General features: G+C 38.9%; 1 protein-coding gene across 1 annotated transcript in view; it reads left to right on the top strand.

Moving 5' to 3' along the window:
* CSMD3 (CUB and Sushi multiple domains 3) overlaps positions 1-27125 on the top strand; it is a 1177406-nt gene that overhangs the window by 485725 nt on the left and 664556 nt on the right. Inside the window, exons 18-23 of the mRNA XM_040431881.1 lie at positions 225-440; positions 4861-5049; positions 19030-19199; positions 23427-23583; positions 23796-23987; positions 24733-24859. Of these exons, the coding sequence (XP_040287815.1) occupies positions 225-440; positions 4861-5049; positions 19030-19199; positions 23427-23583; positions 23796-23987; positions 24733-24859 (1051 nt within the window). The remainder of the gene's footprint in view (positions 1-224; positions 441-4860; positions 5050-19029; positions 19200-23426; positions 23584-23795; positions 23988-24732; positions 24860-27125) is intronic.

Below are 27125 nucleotides of genomic sequence, written 5' to 3'. Positions count from 1 at the left end.
CATCAAATTTGTGAAAGTAATTCACTCATCAATAATTAAATTTTTTCTTATATTTGTATATTCATTTATGGGGGGGGGGGGGGGGGAATGGCATGACAGTCGCTTATTTCTCAGTACCCAGATTCTATGTATAAATCAATATGTCTATTCTAGATATACTATTATATTATTCTTAAATATTAGACTGTAGTTTGATCATCTCTAAGTCCAATTTGCTTTTTCAGGAGTACAGTTCACCTTTCACACCTTTCATCTGGAAGATCTTCACGACTACTTACTAATCACTGAAAACGGCAGTTTTACTCAGCCACTAGCACGACTCACTGGTTCTGAGCTCCCTACAGCAATTAACGCAGGTCTCTATGGAAATTTCAGAGCTCAGTTACGTTTTATTTCAGATTTTTCAATATCATATGAAGGATTCAACATTACCTTTTCCGGTAAGGATAAGATCTTAATGCAGCATTTAATATTTGATGGCCATATTTCATAATGTTCTAAAAGAATAATGAAATATTTTGTAAAGTTATGTGTATATGAGGCATTTTTATGTACTTTTTCTATTTATTATGTAGTTTAGTCAGTAGTTTAGCAGATGTTACGAATATCCTCTCTCTCTCCATACTGTAAATAGAAATCTATGTACAGAGATGAAACAGCAGAGTAAAAAAATGTATCATTTACCCCTTGAGGACATTTTCATTTTAGCATTTTTGTTTTTTCACTTCCTGCCTTCTCAGAGCCATATTTTTTTTCATTTTTCTGATCACATAAAAGAGGCCTTCTTTTTTGTGAAACAAGTTGTGACACCATTGACAACATTTTATATTGCAGACAATGTAGGTGAAAGCAGAAAAAAAGTAATTGCGCTATAGTTTTTTGGGGTTCGTTTTTATGACATTCTCTATGCGGTAAAACTGACCTATTATATTAATTCTCTGGATCAGTACGATCACAATTATAACACATTTATATCGTTTTTCTTGTGTTTTAATATTTAAAGAAAAAATAAAAACTTTGAAAATAATAGCTTTTTTCTTTACATTGCCATATTCTAATCCCCATAACTTTTACCCCATTAATGTTATATCTCTGGAGCGGGCTGTTTGAGGGCTTATTTTTTGTGGGGCTATGTGTAGACTTTAATGATATTTTGGGGTGTGTATCACTTTTTAATCAATTTTTTGGGGGAGTTGAAGAGACAAAAAAAAGGCGAATCAGTCATTTATTTATTTTTTCCTTTACTAAACTCACCGTAATGGAAAAATACATTAATATTTTAATATTTTGGGCTTTTTGGGATGTGGCAATGCTAATCATGTTTATTTTTTGTTGTTTATTTTTTGATATGGGAAAAGAAGACTGATTTGAATTGTTATTTTTTTTTACTTTTAATTTTCACTTATATTTGGAAATTTAAACGTGTTTGATAGAACTCTTGTCCCATAGACTGTAATGAATTGCCATTGGAGCCTTTGGGCCACAGGCAGGGCTCCATAGGAACTGTCACTGTGGTAGCCTTGGATCCTTCAGAGGGACTGAAGCTACCACAACGAATTAACAGTTTCCCGGTCACAAATGACCATGGCATCTGAGGGGTTAAATATTTTTAATCAGAATTATCGCCGATCACAGACATTAGCTCCAGGTGGCTGCTGTTTAAAACACCATCAATTTGTGATGCACTCTAGAGCAGACAATATTTTAAAAGAATGGAGTTCCTTAAGGGAATAAACAGGCTTTTAAACATATCTTAGATTGTTCCCCATCAGTGCAGAGCATAGAAAACTGGCTTATCCAGATGAAAAGTTTTATTGGGATTGAGGGGGTACTATTTCCCCTTATTGAGAGCACCTCAGCACATAGGTGTGAGGAGTCTTATAGGCCAGGCAACACTCCTCTAGGTTTCTGGGGAAAAGATATGCAAATTAGCTTTCCTTTCTAAAGGAAAAGAAAGCTAACGGTGAATTCGACTAGTTAAAATCAATCGAGACATTTAGCTTTTGAAAATCTGTAAAAAAGCATTAACAAAGCATTAATTATTATGTGGAATGTTTATTCCACACTGGAATACAGCACAGGGACAATTTTCAACAGAGCATTCCCTGGCAACCATATAAAGACTTTCCCTGTGTTATTTGAAGGGGCTAAAAATTGCCAATCCTAGCTCTGCGTTCCGCTGCAGAATTAGCATTCCACAGTGTAAATAATAGTTTATTGCAGATTTTCAAAGCCTGTTTAAAAGTCGAAGCCTTGACGTATTGGCTTAATACATAAGATCTGGTGGCAGCAAAGGTTTTTTCTGTTCTTTTTGGAAAGAAAGCTAATTTGCATATTCAATGGAGGTTTGTCTAGCCTATAAGACTCCTCATGGAGGGGACTCTCTGCCGTTCTCTGATTCAGGAATATTTGATTTGTATCCAAATTAAATTTATTTTTAAGGTTTGGACAAATAGGAATGAAACAAACTTTGAGAAATTTGCTTATCTATATTTATCTATCTATCTATCTACAGTGTTAGAATAGGCTATGTTTCTACATGCATATAATGCCTCATTCACACATCAGTGTTTTTTGTCAGCGATTTTCATCATTGATTGTGAGCCAAACCAAGATTGGAGCCTCCACAGACATAAGGAATAAAGAAAAGATCTGCACCTGTTCTGTGTTTAGAGCTGCACCTGGTTTTTGCTCAAAATCACTGATGGAGATCACTGACCAAAACAATGACGTGAGAACGAGGCATAAAATTTTCACTTAGTAGCCATATCCAAGCATAAACAATCACATTATCAAATCCAATGATTCTGAAGTGGTTGAAAACTGATAAGGCTCCAGGCAATATGAGGATGAAGGAAAGGGGCTTACACAGTTATTGTCCTTATTGTTCCCTGGTGAGGGGCTATCAACCCTACAAACCTTACCACAGGGTAACCACCCTAATATGACCCCCTTCTAAAGCATAATTAATTAGCTTGTCTGCAATAATGTTTTTCATAATCCGGTCGCTTGCATATTTGGAGTAAGTAGGAATTTTAGGATTCAATACAACCATAAAGGTGCCTTCACACATGGCAGAAAATTCCATTCATCTCAACATGATTTGAAGAAACCCATGTGCTTCCTGGCAAAACAACCATATTCAGAGGAATGGAAATGATTTTTAGTGATAGAAATTTTCTATACAAAATCTGCCATATATGTAGGGAACTGAAAAGACTAGCGTGGTATTAGCAGGAGGTGCTCAAACCCACATGCAGTCGTGCATATATATAGGGGAGCAAATCCTGCACTTGTGGCCCGTTGCTAATGGGGATCCCCAGCAAAAATGCTTACGGTGGAGGATGCCCTCAGCGAACCACAAGTACCACAATAGACATCCCACACAAGGTAGCAATTGTGTGGATGTCATAATCAATATAACAATATAACAAAATAGCAAAGACAGGTGCACTCTGTGGTCTTACTAAACCCTCAAACTGATTTTAAAATTGAGAGATTAGTCAACATGTCCTACGGTGTAGAACATGTCTAAGCCCGGGCACCACGCCAAGGTTTCTCAAGTAGCCCGGGACCTAACACTCTCCTAACTGGGCCGTATGGGCAATACTAGGAGCCAGTGGGCAAATTACAGGAGCATGAGGCCGACTCACAAACAACTCACCAGTTACCTCCAGCATGTAACCATGCTTGCAATGGGAGGAGGGAGGAGTCTGCGAGTCCCACTCAAGACTGGCTGATATGTCCCAGGCCTCACAGGTGCACCTAAATGTGGCCTGTAGATGGAAAACAGGCACATTTAAATTGGAGTTTATACACCTCCAGGAATCTCTATATATACAAACTGAAAAGACTAGCGTGGTATTAGCAGGAGGTGCTCAAACCCACATGCAGTCGTGCATATATATAGGGGAGCAAATCCTGCACTTGTGGCCCGTTGCTAATCGCGATCCCCAGCAAAAATGCATACTGTGGAGGATGCCCGCAGCGAACCACAAGTACCACAATAGACATCCCACACAAGGTAGCAATTGTGTGGAATCTCTATATATACAAGTCTTTTCAGTTTGTATATATAGAGATTCCTGGAGGTGTATAAACTCCAATTTAAATGTGCCTGTTTTCCATCTACAGGCCACATTTAGGTGCACCTGTGAGGCCTGGGACATATCAGCCAGTCTTGAGTGGGACTCGCAGACTCCTCCCTCCTCCCATTGCAAGCATGGCTACATGCTGGAGGTAACTGGTGAGTTGTTTGTGAGTCGGCCTCATGCTCCTGTAATTTGCCCACTGGCTCCTGGTATTGCCCATACGGCCCAGTTAGGAGAGTGTTAGATCCTGGGCTACTTGAGAAACCTTGGCGTGGTGCCCGGGCTTAGACATGTTCTACACCATAGGACATGTTGACTAATCTCTCATATATGTAGGGACCCTAGGGCTTCCACACACTTAATATATATAGTGTTTAATAAAACACACAAATGCCATGAAAAAAATGTTTTGTATGTAGTGCAAATTATAATGCACTATAGAGCATAAAAAATGTGCCAAAAAGCCCCCCAAAAATTACACTTTATTTGCTCATCTTCTCTACTTCAGAAGGAGCATTGGGGATGATGATGAGAGTTCTACAAGGAAATATGTACGGTATACTAGATTGCATAATTTATGAAACACTTTTGATAAATGACATAAAATGTAAAAAAAAACACATATTATTTAAGTTATTAAATTAGAAATAAATACTGCTCTACAAGTAAATACATGGTGGAGATGACATTTATATACAGTATAATGTGATATTTAAATAAAACACTTTTCCTTTTTTTAAGTTTCTTTTATTTATGCACCTCGTTACAGAATACAGTCTTGAACCTTGTGGTGATCCAGGAATGCCACAGTATGGAAGACGACATGGAAATCATTTTGGAGTAGGTGATTTGATTACATTTACCTGCTCATCTGGATATCGCTTGGAAGGAGTATCAGAGATCATATGTCTTGGTGGTGGGCGTCGTGTGTGGAGTGCACCTCTGCCAAGGTGTGTGGGTACGTGGTCAGCTGCTTTCATTTGCTTGTCTGTGTAGTCATTAATGAGAATTTTACTAAATACAATAGTTTTTTCCCAATTTAGTTGCATATATTTATTTTTAACTATTATGCTTAAATATTGTAGACATTTAAAGGAATTAGTGTTGATCACAAATATTCGAATTTCTAATTTTTATCGCGAATATAGGTACTTCGAAAATTCGCAAATATTTCGAATATAGTGATATATATTCGTAATTTCGAATATTCAAGATTTTTTTTAATCAGTACACATGATCCCTCCCTGCTTCTAGCTTGTGGGCCAATGAGAAGGCTGCAGTATATTTGACTTTAGGAGTATTGTTTGCGAATTTTCGTAATGCGAATTTTCGTAATGCAAATTTTTATCGCAAATTTTTCAACTATTAGACAAAGAAGATTATAGCACTATATTAGTTAAATTGCTCTATATTCATTATTTTCGAATATTCGCTATATTGCTATAACTTTGTTTTTTAGAATATTCGTAATATTCTAAAACAAGAATATATAGCAATATAGCGAATATTCGAAAAAAACTAATGTAGCGCAATTTAGCGAATATATTGCTATAATCTTTTTTTTTAATAGTTGTAATTTTTTTTCCAATCTGAACTCCAGATGAGAAAAAAATTACAAGTATTAGACAAAGAAGATTATAGCACTATATTAGCTAAATTGCTCTATATTCGTTTGTTTTTTTTTCCGAATATTCGCTATATTGCTATATATTCTTGTTTTAGAATATTATGAATATTCGAAAAAACTAAGTTATAGCAATATAGCGAATATTCGGAAAAAAAAGCGAATATAGAGCAATTAAGCTAATATAGTGCTATAATCTTCTTTGTCTAATAGTTGTAAGTGGAAATTTGTATATTACGCGATCATTACCTTGCCGATTTTTCGAGTAGAAAATCGTAGAATATAACAAATATTCGAATTCGCGAATATTCAATGAATATTCTACAAAATATTCGCGAAATATCGCAAATTCGAATATGACCCCTGCAGCTCATCACTAAAAGGAATTATATTGTTTGGGCAATTGCATTCTGATAGAAGAGTCCACTAAAATATGCTCATCAATAAGTGATCACCTACCCTGCAGTGCTACCACAGACAAAAAAGGTTATGCATAACTGAATGGAAACAATGGTCTGACTATGTAATACTCAGATCTGACATGTCCTTTGTAACAAGAGAAGGGTCTCTGTAAATGTTTTCAGCCAATAGATGAGCGTTCTGAAATACACTTTTAAACTGCCTAATGAGATATTTCAGAACTGTTTTTGTAATGTAAACAACCTCTTTAAATTGACCCTACTTGGTCCAATAAGATTGGGACTATTAGATTTCCTTATGTAGACACTAAGTGTAATTGCCAAATGAGTCCAACTTTAAAGGAATTTTTCAGGTTTTGAAAACATAGCAGATTTTTTTTCCAAAATAGCCCCATTTGGGTCTACAGAATGTGGTATTGCAGCTCAACCTATTTACTTCAATAGAGCTAAGCTGTAATACCAGAACCAAAAGCTATAACAATGGTTTTAGAAGAAATCAGCCATGCTTTTCTAGTCCTGTACTGTCCCTTTAATACGGTAGCTTTAAATATATGTCTTTACTTTGCCTATGAATAATTAGACAGGACAGTGCTGTAGCGCCAAATACAGATACATAAAAGCTTCCTAAATAAAAATTAACAAGCTTTCTAAACAGTCTTTATTATTAATGTCACATCATGTTTTTTCTCCAATCTACCCTTAAAGAGGTTGTCTGGTTTCAGAGCTGAACCTGGACATGCCCCATTTTCACCTAGACAGGCCCTGTGATATGAGAATTGGAGCATTTCATGCTCCGATGCTCTCCTTTGCCATACGCTGAATCGAGCAGGCCAAAGGCATTTTATAGAGTTCCGGGGATGAACCAGGCTCTCCAAAAGGACTGCTAGATGGAGGCTTCTGCCCATCAGTGAGCCCTGGGATGTCACCGGCAGTAAAATTGCTAGGGCAGAGCTAAAGCCCGCCCATCAGAGCTGGTGACATCACCGGCAACACTACTGCATGGAAGCCTTTGTCCGGCAGTATGTTATTATATGCAAAAAAGCCCTTGCCCTGCGTTTGATTGCTCAGGGCAAAGGAGAGCATTGGGGCATAAACATCAGGGGGTCTGCCTGGGTGAAAAAGTGGGTATGTCCGGGTTCAGCTCTGAACCCGGACACCCCCTTTAAGTCTTTTATCTAGTGATGCTGAAATTCAAATAAATCAGAGCTCTACAAATTGTTTTTGATGGCTTACCCCTCCCTTTTCTTAGTTTTATGAATAGCAGCAGGGAGGGGGAGAATGTTATGCATGGCAGATCACAATGTGAAAAGGGCATTCAAATAGTGGAGGTTACATAGAATATGGATAGTTAGAAAAAAAAAAATAGACATTATGCATTGAGAAAGTTGCATGGGCTGTGTGTAAGTGTTAAGAGACTACAGAGCTCCCAGGGTAAACATTGTAGGGAGAGGGTAACAACAAATTAATCTGCATCATTACAAGGTAGCTTCTTCCTGAGCTGTAGAAATGAAAATCAAACTGTGCTTATGCATCAGAGCTAGTGAAGGCAGTAGCATCCTAGACATACAAACACAAGTTGCAAAAACAAATTACAAACGCTGGGGGACATTTATCAGTCTGTTACACCAGTTTTTGGCTAAAAATGTTGAGAGTGAAGCATATTTTTGACATTTGGTCACAGTTTGCAACTTTTGGTGATCCTTGAAATTTTTAGAAGTGGAGTAAAGAGTAGGTCAGGATTTTCAGATTAGAACACTTTAAAGTAGACTTTTAAACACTTTCTTACCTTTGTATAATTTTATACTTCGAGGAGGTAAGCAGCCAGTAACATTACTATCTGCAGCGCCCTGTGGCGTTGCGGATTGTTGTGACCGCACTGTCATTAGACAGCTGCAGACTCAGTGAAGATCTGGGAGATCAGACAAAGTTGTCTCTGGGCATGAGATTTCTGTGACAGGCTATCAACTGCAAAGAATATCGGGCAGGGGTGCACTTAGCTAAGATCTTTGATGTAAGCACGACTGCTTTAAAGTTAACTGTAATCTAGCTATCTGTAAATTAACTTCTTCCTGCACAGACTGTGGAAGAAAAGGGTTAATTTACTTTTTTCCTTAAAAAAATTAAGGAAATGTACGCAAGTTTTTCCTTCAATATATATATACAGTATATATATATATATATATATATATATATATATACACTGCTCAAAAAAATAAAGGGAACACTTAAACAACACAATGTAACTCCAAGTCAATCACACTTCTGTGAAATCAAACTGTCCACTTAGGAAGCAACACTCAGTGACAATCAATTTCACATGCTGTTGTGCAAATGGGATAGACAACAGGTGGAAATTATAGGCAATTAGCAAGACACCCCCAATAAAGGAGTGGTTCTGCAGGTGGTGAACACAGACCATTTCTCAGTTCCTATGCTTCCTGGCTGATGTTTTGGTCACTTTTGAATGCTGGCGGTGCTTTCACTCTAGTGGTAGCATGAGACGCATTCTACAACCCACACAAGTGGCTCAGGTAGTGCAGCTTATCCAGGATGGCACATCAATGCGAGCTGTGGCAAGAAGGTTTGCTGTGTCTGTCAGCATAGTGTCCAGAGCATGGAGGCGCTACCAGGAGACAGGCCAGTACATCAGGAGACGTGGAGGAGGCCGTAGGAGGGCAACAACCCAGCAGCAGGACCGCTACCTCCGCCTTTGTGCAAGGAGGAACAGGAGGAGCACTGCCAGAGCCCTGCAAAATGACCTCCAGCAGGCCACAAATATGCATGTGTCTGCTCAAACGGTCAGAAACAGACTCCATGAGGGTGATATGAGGGCCCGACGTCCACAGGTGGGGGTTGTGCTTACAGCCCAACACCGTGCAGGACGTTTGGCATTTGCCAGAGAACACCAATATTGGCAAATTCGCCACTGGCGCCCTGTGCTCTTCACAGATGAAAGCAGGTTCACACTGAGCACATGTGACAGACGTGACAGAGTCTTGAGACGCCGTGGAGAACGTTCTGCTGCCTGCAACATCCTCCAGCATGACCGGTTTGGCATTGGGTCAGTAATGGTGTGTGGTGGCATTTCTTTGGAGGGCCGCACAGCCCTCCATGTGCTCGCCAGAGGTAGCCTGACTGCCATTAGGTACCGAGATGAGATCCTCAGACCCCTTGTGAGACCATATGCTGGTGCGGTTGGCCCTGGGTTCCTCCTAATGCAAGACAATGCTAGACCTCATATGGCTGGAGTGTGTCAGCAGTTCCTGCAAGACGAAGGCATTGATGCTATGGACTGGCCCGCCCGTTCCCCAGACCTGAATCCAATTGAGCACATCTGGGACATCATGTCTCGCTCTATTCACCAACGTCACGTTGCACCACAGACTGTCCAGGAGTTGGCAGATGCTTTAGTCCAGGTCTGGGAGGAGATCCCTCAGGAGACCGTCCGCCACCTCATCAGGAGCATGCACAGGCATTGTAGGGAGGTCATACAGGCACGTGGAGGCCACACACACCACTGAGCCTCATTTTGACTTGTTTTAAGGACATTACATCAAAGTTGGATCAGCCTGTAGTGTGTTTTTCCACTTTAATTTTGAGGGTGACTCCAAATACAGACCTCCATGGGTTGAAAAATTTGATTTCCATTTTTAAATTTTTGTGTGATTTTGTTGTCAGCACATTGAACTATGTAAAGAACAAAGTATTTCAGAAGAATATTTAATTAATTCAGATCTAGGATGTGTTATTTTTGTGTTCCCTTTATTTTTTTGAGCAGTGTATATTTAATATTATATCTGTCATCTAATGGCACAAAAGAAAGGTCTAATGTGTTCTGTGAAAAATAGTATCAAAGGCATGAAGGTTTTCTCAGAAAATAAATATTTTAAGTTGCGTAGGCCCATTGTGTAAATTGCAAATATTGCCTGATAAGGAAGAGGGGGTAAACAGTCTAGTAATTAATCTGTTAAAATGTTGCAAAAATAAAAAGTTTCATCTCCACGCCAGGTAATCCCGTGATGTATCTTTATAGACATAGATGTGTACCACATTGCACATACTGTACGGTTAATATATTATTACTGTGCACCATTTCATAAATTTATCTCAACCTCACAAAGCAAAGACAGACTTAAAATTGACACCAAAACCAACGCCTCCATCAGAGGGTCTGAAAATTAATAAAAGAAAAAATTAAGATTGCATATGTAAATAAAGTGCATATAAAAGTAGTAAGACTACTATACCATTTACAAAAACATTAATTGGATGCTACTCTGCACCCATTATATAGGTTATGAATGGTTTCATTTAAATAATTGCATTAGATCCATTTATAGAATTATATAAATATTTTAATTAATGTATTTAATATATATTTATTTGTTAATTTTATTTTTAACCCCTTAGTGACCAGCCTGTTTTGGGCCTTAATGACCAAGCGGTTTTCTTCCCTTTTTCATCGTCGCCTTCCAAGAGCTATAACTTTTATATTTTCCCATCTATATAGCTACATGAGGGCTTGTTTTTTTTGTAGGACAAGTTGTAGCTGTGCCATTTTAGGGTACACATAACTTTCATTCTTTACATAAATAACTTAATATCTTTATTAAGTATGATTATAGCAAATATATATACACTCACCTAAAGAATTATTAGGAACACCTGTTCTATTTCTCATTAATGCAATTATCTAGTCAACCAATCACATGGCAGTTGCTTCAATGCATTTAGGGGTGTGGTCCTGGTCAAGACAATCTCCTGAACTCCAAACTGAATGTCAGAATGGGAAAGAAAGGTGATTTAAGCAATTTTGAGCGTGGCATGGTTGTTGGTGCCAGACGGGCCGGTCTGAGTATTTCACAATCTGCTCAGTTACTGGGATTTTCACGCACAACCATTTCTAAGGTTTACAAAGAATGGTGTGAAAAGGGAAAAACATCCAGTATGCGGCAGTCCTGTGGGCGAAAATGCCTTGTGGATGCTAGAGGTCAGAGTAGAATGGGCCGACTGATTCAAGCTGATAGAAGAGCAACGTTGACTGAAATAACCACTCGTTACAACCGAGATATGCAGCAAAGCTTTTGTGAAGCCACAACACGCAGACCCTTGAGGCGGATGGGCTACAACAGCAGAAGACCCCACCGGGTACCACTCATCTCCACTACAAATAGGAAAAAGAGGCTACAATTTGCACGAGCTCACCAAAATTGGACTGTTGAAGACTGGAAAAATGTTGCCTGGTCTGATGAGTCTCGATTTCTGTTGAGACATTCAAATGGTAGAGTCCAAATTTGGCGTAAACAGAATGAGAACATGTATCCATCATGCCTTGTTACCCCTGTGCAGGCTGGTGGTGGGGGTGTAATGGTGTGGGGGATGTTTTCTGGGCACACTTTAGGCCCCTTAGTGCCAATTGGGCATCGTTTAAATGCCACGGTCTACTTGAGCATTGTTTCTGACCATGTCCATCCCTTCATGACCACCATGTACCCTTCCTCTGATGGCTACTTCCAGCAGGATAATGCACCATGTCACAAAGCTCTAATCATTTCAAATTGGTTTCTTGAACATGACAATGAGTTCACTGTACTAAAATGGCCCCCACAGTCACCAGATCTTAACCCAATAGAGCATCTTTGGGATGTGGTGGAATGGGAGCATCGTGCCCTGGATGTGCATCCCTCAAATCTCCATCAACTGCAAGATGCTATCCTATCAATATGGGCCAACATTTCTAAAGAATGCTATCCGCACCTTGTGGAATCAATGCCTCGTAGAATTAAGGCAGTTCTGAAGGCAAAAGGGGGTCCAACACCGCATTACACTGTGTACAGAATTATTAGGCAAATGAGTATTTTGACCACATCATCCTCTTTATGCATGTTGTCTTACTCCAAGCTGTATAGGCTTGAAAGCCTACTACCAATTAAGCATATTAGGTGATGTGCATCTCTGTAATGATAAGGGGTGTGGTCTAATGACATCAACACCCTATATTAGGTGTGCATAATTATTAGGCAACTTACTTTCCTTTGGCAAAATGGGTCAAAAGAAGGACTTGACAGGCTCAGAAAAGTCAAAAATAGTGAGATATCTTGCAGAGGGATGCAGCACTCTTAAAATTGCAAAGCTTTGAATGCGTGATCATCGAACAATCAAGCGTTTCATTCAAAATAGTCAACAGGGTCGCAAGAAGCGTGTGGAAAAACCAAGGCGCAAAATAACTGCCCATGAACTGAGAAAAGTCAAGCGTGCAGCTGCCAAGATGCCACTTGCCACCAGTTTGGCCATATTTCAGAGCTGCAACATCACTGGAGTGCCCAAAAGCACAAGGTGTGCAATACTCAGAGACATGGCCAAGGTATGAAAGTCTGAAAGACGACCACCACTGAACAAGACAAACAAGCTGAAACGTCAAGACTGGGCCAAGAAATATCTCAAGACTGATTTTTCTAAGGTTTTATGGACTGATGAAATGAGAGTGAGTCTTGATGGGCCAGATGGATGGGCCCGTGGCTGGATTGGTAAAGGGCAGAGAGCTCCAGTCCGACTCAGACGCCAGCAAGGTGGAGGTGGAGTACTGGTTTGGGCTGGTATCATCAAAGATGAGCTTGTGGGGCCTTTTCGGGTTGAGGATGGAGTCAAGCTCAACTCCCAGTCCTACTGCCAGTTTCTGGAAGACACCTTCTTCAAGCAGTCGGTACAGGAAGAAGTCTGCATCCTTCAAGAAAAACATGATTTTCATGCAGGACAATGCTCCATCACACGCGTCCAAGTACTCCACAGCGTGGCTGGCAAGAAAGGGTATAAAAGAAGAAAATCTAATGACATGGCCTCCTTGTTCACCTGATCTGAACCCCATTGAGAACCTGTGGTCCATCATCAAATGTGAGATTTACAAGGAGGGAAAACAGTACACCTCTCTGAACAGTGTCTGGGAGGCTGTGGTTGCTGCTGCACGCAATGTTGATGGTGAACAGATCAAAACACTGACAGAATCCATGGATGGCACGCTTTTGAGTGTCCTTGCAAAGAAAGGTGGCTATATTGGTCACTGATTTGTTTTTGTTTTGTTTTTGAATGTCAGAAATGTATATTTGTGAATGTTGAGATGTTATATTGGTTTCACTGGTAAAAATAAATAATTGAAATGGGTATATATTTGTTTTTTGTTAAGTTGCCTAATAATTATGCACAGTAATAGTCACCTGCACACACAGATATCCCCCTAAAATAGCTAAAACTAAAAACAAACTAAAAACTACTTCCAAAAATATTCAGCTTTGATATTAATGAGTTTTTTGGGTTCATTGAGAACATGGTTGTTGTTCAATAATAAAATTAATCCTCAAAAATACAACTTGCCTAATAATTCTGCACTCCCTGTAGTATGGTGTTCCTAATAATTCTTTATGTGAGTGTATATATATATTTACATGTACATATATATTTTTTTTTTACGTTTTACTACTTTTATGCAATATAACCCTTTTTTTTTAAAAGAAGAAAATAAATGTTTGCATTGCCGCATCCCAAGATCAATAACTTTTTTAATTTTCTTTCTATGGAGTTGGATAAGGGTTTGATTTTTGTTCGTTGACTTGTGCTTTTTAATGGTTTCATTTTGGGGTAAATAACACTTTTTAATCGCTTGTTATTATGTTTTTTCGGTGGTAACTAAGAATAAATTATCAATTCTGGATTATTTTTTTTAACAGCATTTGCCTTAAAGGATAAATGACATTATATTTGTGTTGTGCGGGTCGTTACGGTCGTGGGAATAATAAGCATGTGGGGGAGATTTTATTTTTGCTATTTTTTTGTTGAAAAGCGTATTTCATTTGAAAACAAGTGTATTTAAAAAAAAATATTTAATAAATGTCTTTTTTTTTTTTACTTTTTTTTATCACTTAATAGTCCCACAAGGGGACTATACAAGGCAATCTTTTGATTGCTTCTAAAATACAATGCACCATCCCTGTAGTGCATTGCATTTTAATGTTTGTGCAATATTGTCATTGACCAGCAAGTTGTGCCAGAGAGGCACAACCTGCAAGGGAATACTCAAGGCAGGCTTGGGGCCTACACCAGGTCCCAGCCTCCCTATACACACATCAGAATCCCGCGATCGCTATTGCTGGGTGCCGATGGGAGACAGAGAGAGTTTGCTCTTTCTGTCACCACTTACATGCGACAGGCGCCATTGCCCTCAGCATGTAAGAGTTTAAACAGCCCCAATTGGCACTCCTGTTCCTACTTATGTGAGAGCCAAACCCCCGCTTAGCACTTAGACCGGGCCACAAGGAAAAGGCGACCGCTCAGACTAAGGCCCCATATTGATAGTGACCGCCCTAAAAAGGTGTATTGGTGGTCACTAGAGATGAGCGAATTTCTCAAAAATTTGATTCGGCTGGTTTTTCCAGAAAAATTTGGTTTGATCTGAATTTATTTGCGACAAATCGCATTAAAAAAACATCTATTTCCGGGCTGCATAGAGCCTTTATAGTGGTAAAGAACACTGTGCCTTGCAGTAACACGCATAGGGAATCTGCTGTGGTAGTGAAATAATACTGTCAATCAGTATGACATGCAGATGACAGGCGTCACTATTAGAATCACACTGCAGACTTCACTTATTTGGGCAGTCACGGGGCCAAAATCGACCAAATAACTCAAGTATTAACTCAGCCTTAGAGGTCAATGTTAGTGTAAAGAAGAAGCACAGTACTTTTACACTCTTGTCAGCTGATTCCATATAGATGTCTATATCTTTTTCTCAAAAAATATGACAATTTTAACGCAAATAACACCAAATGTGAACGGCGTATATTTTTCTCTTTTTCTATGGAAATATGACAAGAAGCACTTTTAGCGCAAATAACACCAAATGTGAACGGCGTCTATTTTTCTTGTATTGTACTATAATAGGGCACTAAACGCTTTCCCCATATATAGCTGCAGAAGTGATCAGAGTATATATTTCTCTTTTTCCACAGATATAAGCCACTAAATGCTTTTCAACATAACACTTGCACCCCTACAACAAATTGCTGGAATGACAGAGCTGTATAATGGCTATTTGGATCTAATCTTTTCCTGCACTTATAAATCATATTTTTTCCCAATGATTCTGTATGACTCTCCCTAGCCCCTGCAATGTCTGTCCCTGCACTTAGATTGATTGCTCCCTATCCTTATCGTGCACTTATAAAACGCATTTTTTTTTCACAATGAGGTTTTCTTTCACTCTCCCTAGCGCCTGCATAAACGTCTGTCCCTGAACAAAGTACGATGGTGAATGGCAGAATCTAACATGGCTGCCGTATTTATAGGGCTGTGACATCACCGGACTGGCTAGCTGCTGGTTGGCTTGGCTGCATGCATGGCATTATGGGTCATCCCGCCTTCCCAGATTTCCTTGCCTCATGACCTCACATGTGTAGCCACCATTGTAGCCACCATGTTAGGAACAATTGTGATTTGTTACCACAAAGTGAGAGGTAATTCATTCAGAATCAAATTTTTCCTGAAATTCTGAACTAATTCGACTTTGTCAGCTCTAGTGGTCACTAAGGGGTTAAATCAGAAATGTGTTGGAATATGACATTAATTTTTTTTTTTTAATTATGGGCACCATATTATGAATAGAAGTAAAATTTCTGCTACAAACCTGCTGCATATGAATCTATTTTTTTTTTACAAATTTTTGCAAAGATTGGGGCAAAAACAAAAAAGGTACAAAGATGGCCTGTGTGAATGAACCCTAACTGACTGCTTCTAAAACAGGCTTGTGAAATTGGTAAATCCAGCATGCCACAATAATATACTGTAATATGCTATAATACAGAAAGCTGTGACCTGAGATTATCTGAGCCCCCCTACTTATCTAAATATCTGTTCCTGTTTCCGTGATCGGTGATGGCTCCAGCAGTTGGACCCCACTAACCAGATACCAATCCGCTATCCTGTGGATAGGAAATATGTGGTTGTCATGGGACAACTAGGTAATTGGTTTCATGTAAAAAAAAAATGTGTTATAAAATTTCATATTTCTGCATTAAAACCTAAATCTGGTTCCCACTTACACATGATTACTGAAAATTTTAAAGAACCAGTGGCTACTCTCTACAGAGTTACGGTTTTTATCATCTATCACAGCCCTCTTTGAAATTGTTTTGAAAGCTCACTTTACGGAACTCTCCCACAGGCAAGTCATCTCAGAGAAAAGTTCTCATCCTAAATGGGAGCAGCAGAAATAGAAAGTTAATGTCCTCAAACAGCGGCAGAAGCTGTGATATCAGGTGAAGCGGAGCTGGAGGCATTATGTGCCTATGGTTGTTCAACACTTCCCAATAATCACTACTGCCCAACTGAGCAAATCGTCAAAAAGTTACTTTCAAAACTTAAAACTCTGAGACTTCAGACTTATTAGATTTAAGAGCTTGCTAAAGCTGGGTTTGTCATTTGTCAAAACTCACCACCATATGATTTGTTGTTTGCGATTTTCTTTGGGAGAAATGTATTATTTTTCCAGAATTTTTTTTATTGATGACCTATTCTTAAGATTAATCATCAATACTGCTGAGCAAAATAAAGCATTCAAAGCGGAATTTGGTCCGAAGTTTAACTTCGATTTGCAATGAATCCGAATTTTTTTGTGCTTCATGGTAATGAATCAGTTTTTCCTAAAATGGTGGCTGCACATGTTATATTTACACCTCTGCAGTGTTTTGCGGTCCTCAATTTGAGGATCACACGCAAAATACAGATACCGGCCCGTGTGCATTCCTTAATTTGCGAACTGCACATTGTAGACAAGAAAGGGACATGCTCTATCTTTTTTGCGGGGCCATGGAACAAAACGACAGATGCGGAAATAAATGGGTTTGCACCCGTTCTGCAAAATTGTGGAACGGATGCGGACTCATTCATACGGTCGTGTGAATGAGCCCTAATAAAGTGAAAGTAAGAAACCCGGGAGATCACGTATAATTCCAAACAGCCAGTCAGTCCACAAATAGCCATCCCTTGTGATGTCACAGCCCTATAAACCTTCGTCCCACTATTGTCCTATAAGCTGGGCATAGGTGGTGACATGGCAAGCGCTGATGTGCTAGGAGCAGTGTTGCTGAAAATGATTAATAGAAGAATATTGGAGAGGGAGAGTGCAGGGAGAGTGCATGAAGACTGCAGGAAGATTGCAGAGAGTGTGCAGAAAGACTACAGGGAGAATGCAGGGAGACTAATTCTCTGTCAGTTTTATTTATTTATTCCTACATTTATTTGCTCCTACATCAGCCATAAACTAAGATATTTAATTCAATACCAATATGATGGAAGCCTTTATTGTTCTGGTGCCAGCGTGACAACCAATACCATCCAGGGGGCCAAGTCGTGATAATGACTATCCTCATGTTTTGCTGGCTTTACTTCTTCCAAATCATCCTCCAAAGCCTCCATGTCCTAGAAAAGTCAGCAAGATGCAGAGAGGAGAAGCTGGATGTTCCTGATAACATATTTTCATCAATATTAGATGATGAGGAAAAAGAGGAAAAGCAGATGGCAGAAGAAGGGCTCCTACCTATAGGGCAGGAGAGCACTGGGGTTTGAGAAGTGGGTATGCCACAGCTAATTAATATTCTCTTTTTACTGTCAATCTGCAGGAGATTACAGGCAAGAACACCAATAATATGAATATTGCCCCCCTATCTAACCAGCCAAACCCCATGCCAGCAACAGGCCCTGTTTAAAGGTGCATTAAAGGTGGCCATTAACAATGAAGACCGATTATACAGTGTGGCCTTCATTATTACATGAAAGACCGCTGTGGGCTAATTGGCCATGTGGTTCTTCACCACACCGGCCCACAGCACTACTGCTTCGTGTGGCCATACCCTAAGGCAGAGTGGCCTGGATATACCAGATTTATGGTGATTCAGAACAAATCAAATTTCTTGGCTAACTTCGGTGAAGTTGCCGAATTACATTTTTCTAAGTTTTGCTCATCTCTAATCTATCAGTATCAGATCAGCAGGCATCTGACACCCTACAATGCCAAAGATCAGCTGCACTATATTATATTTCGTTATAACTCTGTCCATGTTGTTGAGTTGTTGTCGAACAGCTGTTCGGCCAGGGTGTGGGACATCGGACCCCTGCCGATCAGCTAGAGGTCGTCTATCCTAAGGATAAGCCAATAAAAGTTGGAGAACTCCTTTAACATATATATCTCGCTGATTTGGTCACACCACTAATCTCCAGCATTCCAGCCAATACTAATCCCTTGTCTTTGACAAGCTTAAGAGAACAAACTTAATATTATTAACCCAAGGTGAAGGAATTCCTTTGGATATGTTCACAAGATGGATTTTCTGTTTGGATTTTGAGATTAAATCCAAGAGAAATCCTCATAATCTACATCTAGAAACCCATTTGTTTTGAGAAACAGGGTACCATGTCAATTTTTGTCTCATTGAATGGGATTTGCACAACTGCAGCAATCCAAGGGTCAGCCTTTTGTGAGCAAACCCTCACTATAAGTCTGTATTAGACCATTCAATGCCATTTCTAATGCATTTATACTGAATCAATCACATGGTGATCAACCTTAGTCTACATATTCCTTCTTATTAATCTAAAATAACTCAACGGATAATGTAGCCAAGTAGCATCCAAGCCTTACCTGTTATACCACTTCAGGGAATTCAACAACCCCCTTGACTGAGACAATTGTGTTTCAGCTGAGAATTCTAAAACCTGCAGTTTAGTGGGATCAGGTTGGTAATTATCTTAATGTGCTTAGTTATGTTTTACAGTTTCATTGGGAAAAGCAGTTATGAAGCACAGCACTGCCTATTAACATGTCTTCTCTCACTTTGTGTTTTATCTGCAGCTGAATGCGGAGCATCTGTAACAAATAATGAAGGAATTCTGCTGTCTCCGAATTACCCACTGAACTATGAAAATAATCATGAATGTATTTACAGCATTCAAGTTCAAGCAGGAAAAGGAATCAATATTTCAGCCAGGACATTTCATTTAGCACAAGGAGATGTACTAAAAGTAGGTTATTTTTTTCACCATCAACTATTTGAGCTTCAAAAACCATATTAACCTCATGAGGACTGAACAATTTTGTATAAAATGAATTGAAGTTTTGAAGGAAAATAAATAAATACCGCACCTCCATAGTCTATGTGGACATGTCATGTATTTGCCATCAACAAATAAACAAATTCAACATATATTTTACAAAGTTGTCCACAGCAGAAATTTGAGACTGATACTTTGGTTCCAGCAATGGATATGCCAATGAATTTGAACGTGGATCAGTCCCATTGCCAATCACGTTTTTCTGCATGGAATCTCTAGAAGTGTATGCTCATGCTTTTTTTCTATACTACAAACAATAATCTGCCTAGATTTTTTTCTGGAGCATGTGAATGAGGTTACAAAAACCCCATTCATATCCACTGTATTAAAAATGTTGATAGATTTGGTAAAAGGTTTGCCTACATAATATGTGCCTAAGTAGTTATCAATCCATGATGAGTGAACATTGAGATATTTCCCCAAATGGTTCCAGGAGAGAATATCTCTGCAATAAGAATCCAATGAAATATGCTGCAATTCCCTATGAATCTGTGAAAAAAAACTTCCAAGTTGACCTATAAATTTTTAAGACCACCGTTTTACTTGGATGGAGCTGTCATATGGTTGTATACTGTACATGAGGAGCAGCATTACCTACAGTGGTCATAAAGGACTCCCACTGAGATGGACAAACCTCTGTTTGTGATGAGAGGCCAACATAGTCGGCATCTAATCAGGATCTTTGGATAATGATAGCACTGACAGTAAGTGTACTATAACTCCTCATAACTACTGTCAGCGCTAAGCACTGGAAGTTTGGTTCTCCTCTCTCTTCCTTGTTAAGTACTAAACGGATAGAGGAGAGAAATGAGACTGGATAACGGAATTACCAGCACTTGCTGCTAATAGTAGGTATACAAGGACATAGTACACTTATTGTCAGTAGTCAGTTCTGTTCTTCTTTCTCTTTCCTATGCTTAGTAACAGAGAAGAAAAGGAAACAGATAAATGTAGAGATCTGCCAGAGGTCATCACTCTCAGCAAGTCAGATAAGCAGGGACACAGACAGAGAGGATGCTTCTAGGGAGCCAGTGGGTGGGGTTATGTACACAAAATGATCTTGAATGTTAATTTGACTGCTGATGACACGCTCAATTAGAATGATGCTAAGGAGACGCTCTACACCCTGTTTTCTAGTCAAAAATTAAAACTTTTCTCTAATTAAAGAGGACCTTTCACCACTCCTGACATGCCTGTTTTAATAGCTTCATGCATTCCCTGTGTAATAACTATTCTGGAGCATCTATTCTTATGGATCTATGTTGTGTCATTCCTTTATTGTTTCTACTAGAAGTTATGAATGAATTGCTAGCAGCCTGCAGTAAGGGCACAGAGGGGTGGTAACCAGTTGGGGGTGTGTACCTGCACAGCCTTAAAATGGCAGCACTGATTGGATAGAGTCAGTCTGTGCAGGTACACACCCCCAACTGGTTACCTCCCCTCTGTGATCTTACTGCAGACTGCTAGAAATTCATTCATAACTTCTAGTAGAAACAATAAAGGAATGGCAGGACATAGAGCCAAAATAAAAGATGTTCCAGAATTGCTATTACATGGGGAAGGCATGAAGCTAATAAAAAAGACATGTCAGGAGCGGTGAAAGGTCCTCTTTAAGTATATTATAAAAAAGCTTAACATCCTTGTCCCTACACAATATTAAAAATAAAACAAAATGAAACTTGCACTTGCACTTCTGCTAGCATGTCTGTTTTAGAAAATAATTGCATAACCCATAATATTACAATTTTCTGTTATTTCTCCTACTAATTTACGAATAAATTGACAACTGGATTCTATCAGGTTAAGGGGTGTTACTACATACTCTCGCACTGCCAATGTCCTACTGGATAATGATATTGCCTCTTGACAAGGGAAATGGTAACACCTCGTTGTCAAATCATTTATAAGTCTCTAAGTGGAATAACGAATAGCATAAGTTCTTCTTTAAAGACTGATATATGTTTTTTTATTAACTAAAGGTGGCCATACACCTGTGGAATCATCAATATATTTTTTCCTATAAAACTTTAAATTGAGAGAAGTATATAGTGCAGTTAAACAGATATTAAATGTCATTTTTGGAACCGTGCAATTAATTCTCCGAGATGATGGATTAAAAAAAAACTGATTCTCAGCTGAATAATTCTCTGTATGGTTTAGTCAAAATGCATTCACAGACTTTTGTGTGCTGCTTTACCAGTTTTTCAAGAACAGTTGTCTTCAACTTCGGCCCCATTCCAAGTTCATTTCAAATGTAATTTATCTTGCACGGCTTTCCATTGTTCTGCTGTCATGCCCCAAGGCAAACCTATCATTGGATTTTATTCAAAGTGCTAAGACTTTATTTACAAATTAAGTTACAAATGTACAATAAAATTAGTTCTTATGTTATACTACAAAAGAATCATCAGTTTGTAAAAATAATCTGTCAACAGTTTTAACCATGTTAAACTGATGACAGTACTAGGTATTGTCAAGAGAATATGAACTTTCATTCCACCAGATTCTGATCCTTAAGTGCATTGGTGGTCTATTGGTTGTACTATATAGCATTCACATAGAGCAGAGGGGAGGGACTGTGAAGCAGAGAGAACTTGACAGTGAAGCCCCTCACTGGGCCCTTGCAGGAGCAGAGCCTGGCAGAAAAAAAAAACGGAATGTTCACACTACTCCTGATGATAAAGCTCCACAAAAAGTATGTTTGCATTACTTACGCCAGCCAGCAATAATTTAAGGTGTGTGGATTCTTTAACGGTATGTTCCTTAGAGTTGCCTGTTATATAGACCAACATTTCAGAGTCCCTGGTTGCTGTAAGCTGCTTGGTCAGTCTTCTGACTAAAATAAAGTGGCCTAAGTGGGAGGAAATGCTCAAAAACCCCAAACACTGTAGCGTGTTTATAACCGGGGGAGCAATTCCTCCACATGTGAGCCATTGCTAGCGGCAATCCCCAGCAAAAAATGCATACAATGGAGGATGTTGGCAGCGGACCACATGCACCACAATGGCATCCTACACAAGATGAAGTAGTGTGTGGATAAAAATATACAAATACATAAATCACTGCAAAAGTTGCACCACAATGATATGTAACTGACAACACTGGCTAATCCCTCAGGCTGATGTTAAAAACGGAGACTTTAGCCAATGTATTCCAGTCAGGAACACATCTGAGCCCTTTTGCATCTCTGTCAAGGAATCTCAGTGTGGCATGGGTCCTACCACTAGACTACCTATGGTTTGTGAACACGGTCTGAAAGGTGTTAAGATCCAACTCACAGCCAAGCTCCCACATAGCTCTATAGTGATATCACTCAGGTAGTGGGAGAGATGATAAGGCTAGTGATTTCACTATGAAGGTATGTGGGAGCTTGGCTGTAAGTTGTATCTTAGCACCTCTCAGACCGTGTTCACACTCCGTAGGTAGTCTAGTGGTAGGACCCATGCCACACTGAGATACCTTGACAGTGGTACAAAAGGGCTCCGATGTGTTCCTGACAGGAATACATTGGTTAAAGTCTCCGTTTTTAACATCAGCCTGAAGGATTAGCCAGTGTTGTCAGTTGCATATCATTGTGGTGCACCTTTTGCAATGATTTATGCTTCTGAAAAAAAGCCCTATCACTCCTCTCTCCAGGTTGTCACTTTCTAAGGCCTAGTTCACACTTCAGTTATTTGGTCAGTGATTTTAGTGACCAGAAATGAAGTCTACAAAGAGATCAGGTATAATGTAAAGATTTGCCCCTGTTGTGTGTTTTTGACCTGCACCTGGTTTTGCTTCACAATTACTGATGGAAATCACTGACCAAATCACTGAAGTGTGAACTAGTCCTAATGATGCTTCTGAATAAAGAAGAGCTGCTAACTGACAGGGTTTTCCTCTAATGGTGCCACCTATGAAACACTTTCAGATGGGTAAATGTACATTTTGTAGCACCACACACTGAGATTTTCCTCTAATATAAGGAAAAATGCCCATATTCAATGTGTCAATTCCAAAAATATATACTTTTGTAATTATTTGTTATTTTTTTATGTTTACCAAATTCATCTAAATCTTGTCTAGAGATCGTCATGCAATATTAATATTAAGTATGTGGGTACAACTGTCACATTAATGTATGTCCTTGTATTATAGATTTACGATGGAAAAGAAAACACAGCACATTTATTAGGGGCCTTTACAGCATCTTCTTTGAGAGGACTGACATTGAGCAGCACCTCAAACCATTTATGGCTGGAATTCAACTCGGACTCTGAAGTGAATGATGAAGGTTTCCAGTTGGTTTATACCAGTAAGTATTATTCATTGTCATTATGTTTATGCAAAATACCCATGTCAGAGGCCCAAAATCTGCTTACAGCATGCAGATATTGGAAAGTAGGAATTTCTGTGTTGTTGACTTGTTTATTTTGAATGGAAGATTCAACTCTGCTATGTCTATTATGTACATAAGGTATATTAAATATTTTCTTGATTAGGGTACATGATTTACCTCCTTCTCAGGTTTTGAACTCTCACATTGTGAAGATCCTGGAGTGCCACAATTTGGATACAAAATCAGTGACCAGGGACATTTTGCTGGAAGCACCATCATCTATGGATGCAACCCTGGGTACACACTCCACGGAAGTAGTCTATTGAAATGTATGACTGGAGAGAGGAGGGCATGGGACTATCCACTACCATCTTGTATTGGTAATATACAGATTCAATTTTACTGATTCACTTTTTTAATTACCACAATAGATAAAGTTTGTTTGTAAATGCATCATATGATGGATCCCAATGGTGCCTCACAGACCTCAAATAAGTTCTAATGGGGTCTGTAAGTGATATAGATGTGTCTACCCTTACCTTTTCACAAACGACTCCAATTACTCACTATGCAATTTCAATTCATTATCTTGACATGCTAACAAAACTTTTGACAGACTGCTATTCACATCAAAACCACTTGGTGGCCACACATAGACACATAAACATCTCCTGACAGAGTATAAAAAAATAATGTTTTTCTTAAACTGATCCTCTAGCACCACTTATCTTGGGATATTTTGAGCCATGAGGAAGAGTAAGGAAGGAAACGTCTCTATCTACATGCTGCGCTATCTATGGCATCAAATGTGATGGAGCTGCCTTTGGAACTTTTAATGGTAGTGTGAACACAGTCTAAGGCAGTTGCACTGCTAAAGTATTAATGCTATATTTACCATAGACCATAAAATAGATGACAGCATTTTTCTGCTTATAGTATAAAGCAAACAAAAAAAAGCAGTGATTTGAAGATTAGGTACACAGTCAGCATTGGGTACCTAAAAACCAAAGGTTGTTGCATAGATATTGATTCTAAGCATCTTAGCCAGCATATTCTTTAAAAAGTTGTGTTTACCAGTTCTGTCCACTATGACATTGATGGATGTTTATTGTTGTCTTACACTAGCTGAATGTGGTGGCCGTTTTAAGGGAGAGTCATCTGGTAGAATCTTATCGCCTGGATACCCTTTTCCTTATGACAATAATCTACGCTGCACTTGGGTAATTGAAGTGGACCTTGGCAATATTGTAAGGTAAGGTATCCAAATTCAAAGTTGAACTTTGTATCTCCATGATAAGGAGGTACATTAATGTTGGGAATGTCTTAGATGGGTTTTTCAACCTAATATAAGTATACTGCAATAATTTTAATATTACGTAACTGTATTTTTACAATATACTTTACTTACCTGTCTAGAGCATATCTGGGGATTGGAACTCTGGCCACATGACCCCATCAACTAGGAGCTTCAGCCAATGTTGCATTTTCTTCTTCTGTCTTCCAGCTCACAGTGTGTCACTACTATGGGTGGTCGGTAAGTGGTGCCGGAATCCTTACCCAAGCCTTGGCTATAGAAAGGGTTCCAGCAAGCCTACTGACCACTCATGGCTTTTGTACTCTGTGGACTGACCAGAAGACAGAAGAAGTGGATGTGACGATGGAATAATCTCCTTCTTCTTTACTGGACAGGGTCAAATGAGCAACGTTTTAATCTTCAGATACAGTCCACACTATGATCAGATCCTAATAATCTTGAATTCGGTACAAAATCTTGTCTTTGAGAGTAGCACAAAATAGGTAGATTCGAATACGCTTGAATAGATGACTCTGCATGCAGCCATTGAATAAAAATCTTCACTGTTTGCTTCCAAAGGCTAAATACCTGTTCTGGTCAATCAATGATCACGCAGAAGGTTCATTGCATTACAGTTATCAGAGTTGTGTCCTGTGATGAGTCAGGCACCTGTGTGTCCATGACATGACTAGGACAGATAACAATAAAGGTTACTATTCAATGAGAACAAGCAGATGACTTAAAAACTATGAGGAATTGATACAAAAATGATATTAAAAAAATTGTACAGTCAGAGTGACTACTGACTAGGCTTCATTTGCTGCAGGCAGTATAAGCCTTCACATTGTACTCTGTGTACTGTGTGCCTATCACAATGCCTCTCATGTATAGTGGTCAACAGACTGCATGCGTGAACATTGTGTAAATGATTAGACTGCTTACTCTTACTGGATTCTTTGTGTGCATCATGCACAAAATGACCACCTATCTATCTGCTTGTTAAATGATAGCCCTGAGCTGAATTCCAGTAACTTGGATGGTAATATTGGTGATTTAAATATCCGCATAATTATGTATGTAATACGTGGTTTGTCGCTGTTGATTGGAACAAGCAGTACTTAAAATGTGTTGAGGCACTACAGTCAAATCCCACAATGAATCCGTATGGGAGAATGGCTAATTAATCATGACCACTGCATCAGATCTGTTGTGTTGCACGTATAATCACATTATTGAGTAGAGAATAGCTCCTAACATTAGCTTGCAGTAATTGCATTGAAAAACCTAAAGTAACAAAAAATAGAAGCAAATAAAACACACATATGGGAACGATAACAGCAGGGTTCTGTTGATGTTTGTAATATAGAGATACTAATGATTTTCTTGTTATAATGTTTCCTTATGGTTTTGGATACTTCTTTTTTTAATTAATTGAAATAGATTCTAGTGCACTGCCAGAAAAAAAATAAAAAATAATTCACATTGCTCTTAAATTTTCACAGGGCAGTTGCAGAACAGTCACTGTTTCTACAAGTCTGCAAGCTCTCATCAAACTTGCTCCCCTCTCATATAATAGCACTTTCATGCACATTGTTTGACTTGGTTCTGAGGCTGCTGTAATCACAGGACTTAAAGATGACCTGTAAGCTCTCCTGAGATATCTGTTTTAGCAACTATTTGCAGTCCCCATGTAATAACAATTCTGAAGCATCCATCTTTACGACTCTGTATTTTACAATTAGTACCACTGATTGGATAGTGTCAAACTGTTCAGGGACGCACCCACATCTAGCTTTACCTTAACAATTCATAACTTTTAGCAGGAAGAATAAAGGAATGGCACAGCATAGAGTCATAAGAATAGATGCTTCAGAATATTAAAATTACGTGGGGAATGCAAGTAGTTAGTAAAAGATGTTAGGAAAGGTTTCAGGTATTTTTTGCTTTGCTTTGTAGATAATGAGCAGAGGTTATTTTTATTATTTATTTCTATACATAGTAAACGGGGGGCCCCCAAAAAAAAAATTACATAGTAAGAAGCAGGTCAACAATTCGAGAGGAGTTAGACCCTTTCTCAGGAGAGCTTAGTAAGGAGATTATTTGACACTTTGGAACTCCACTGTAGGGCTAGCTCCGCTGAATTTAATAATACCTTTCACTTAGCGATTTGTTGCTTCATTCAGGAGAAAAAGCACTTTTAATCCATATGAAAATGAGCAAATAA

Source organism: Bufo bufo, chromosome 5 (assembly GCF_905171765.1).
Source record: "Bufo bufo chromosome 5, aBufBuf1.1, whole genome shotgun sequence".
NCBI lineage: Eukaryota > Metazoa > Chordata > Amphibia > Anura > Bufonidae > Bufo > Bufo bufo.
The sequence above is the reverse complement of the archived record's forward strand: the minus strand, read 5'-3'. Positions and strand labels throughout refer to the sequence as shown.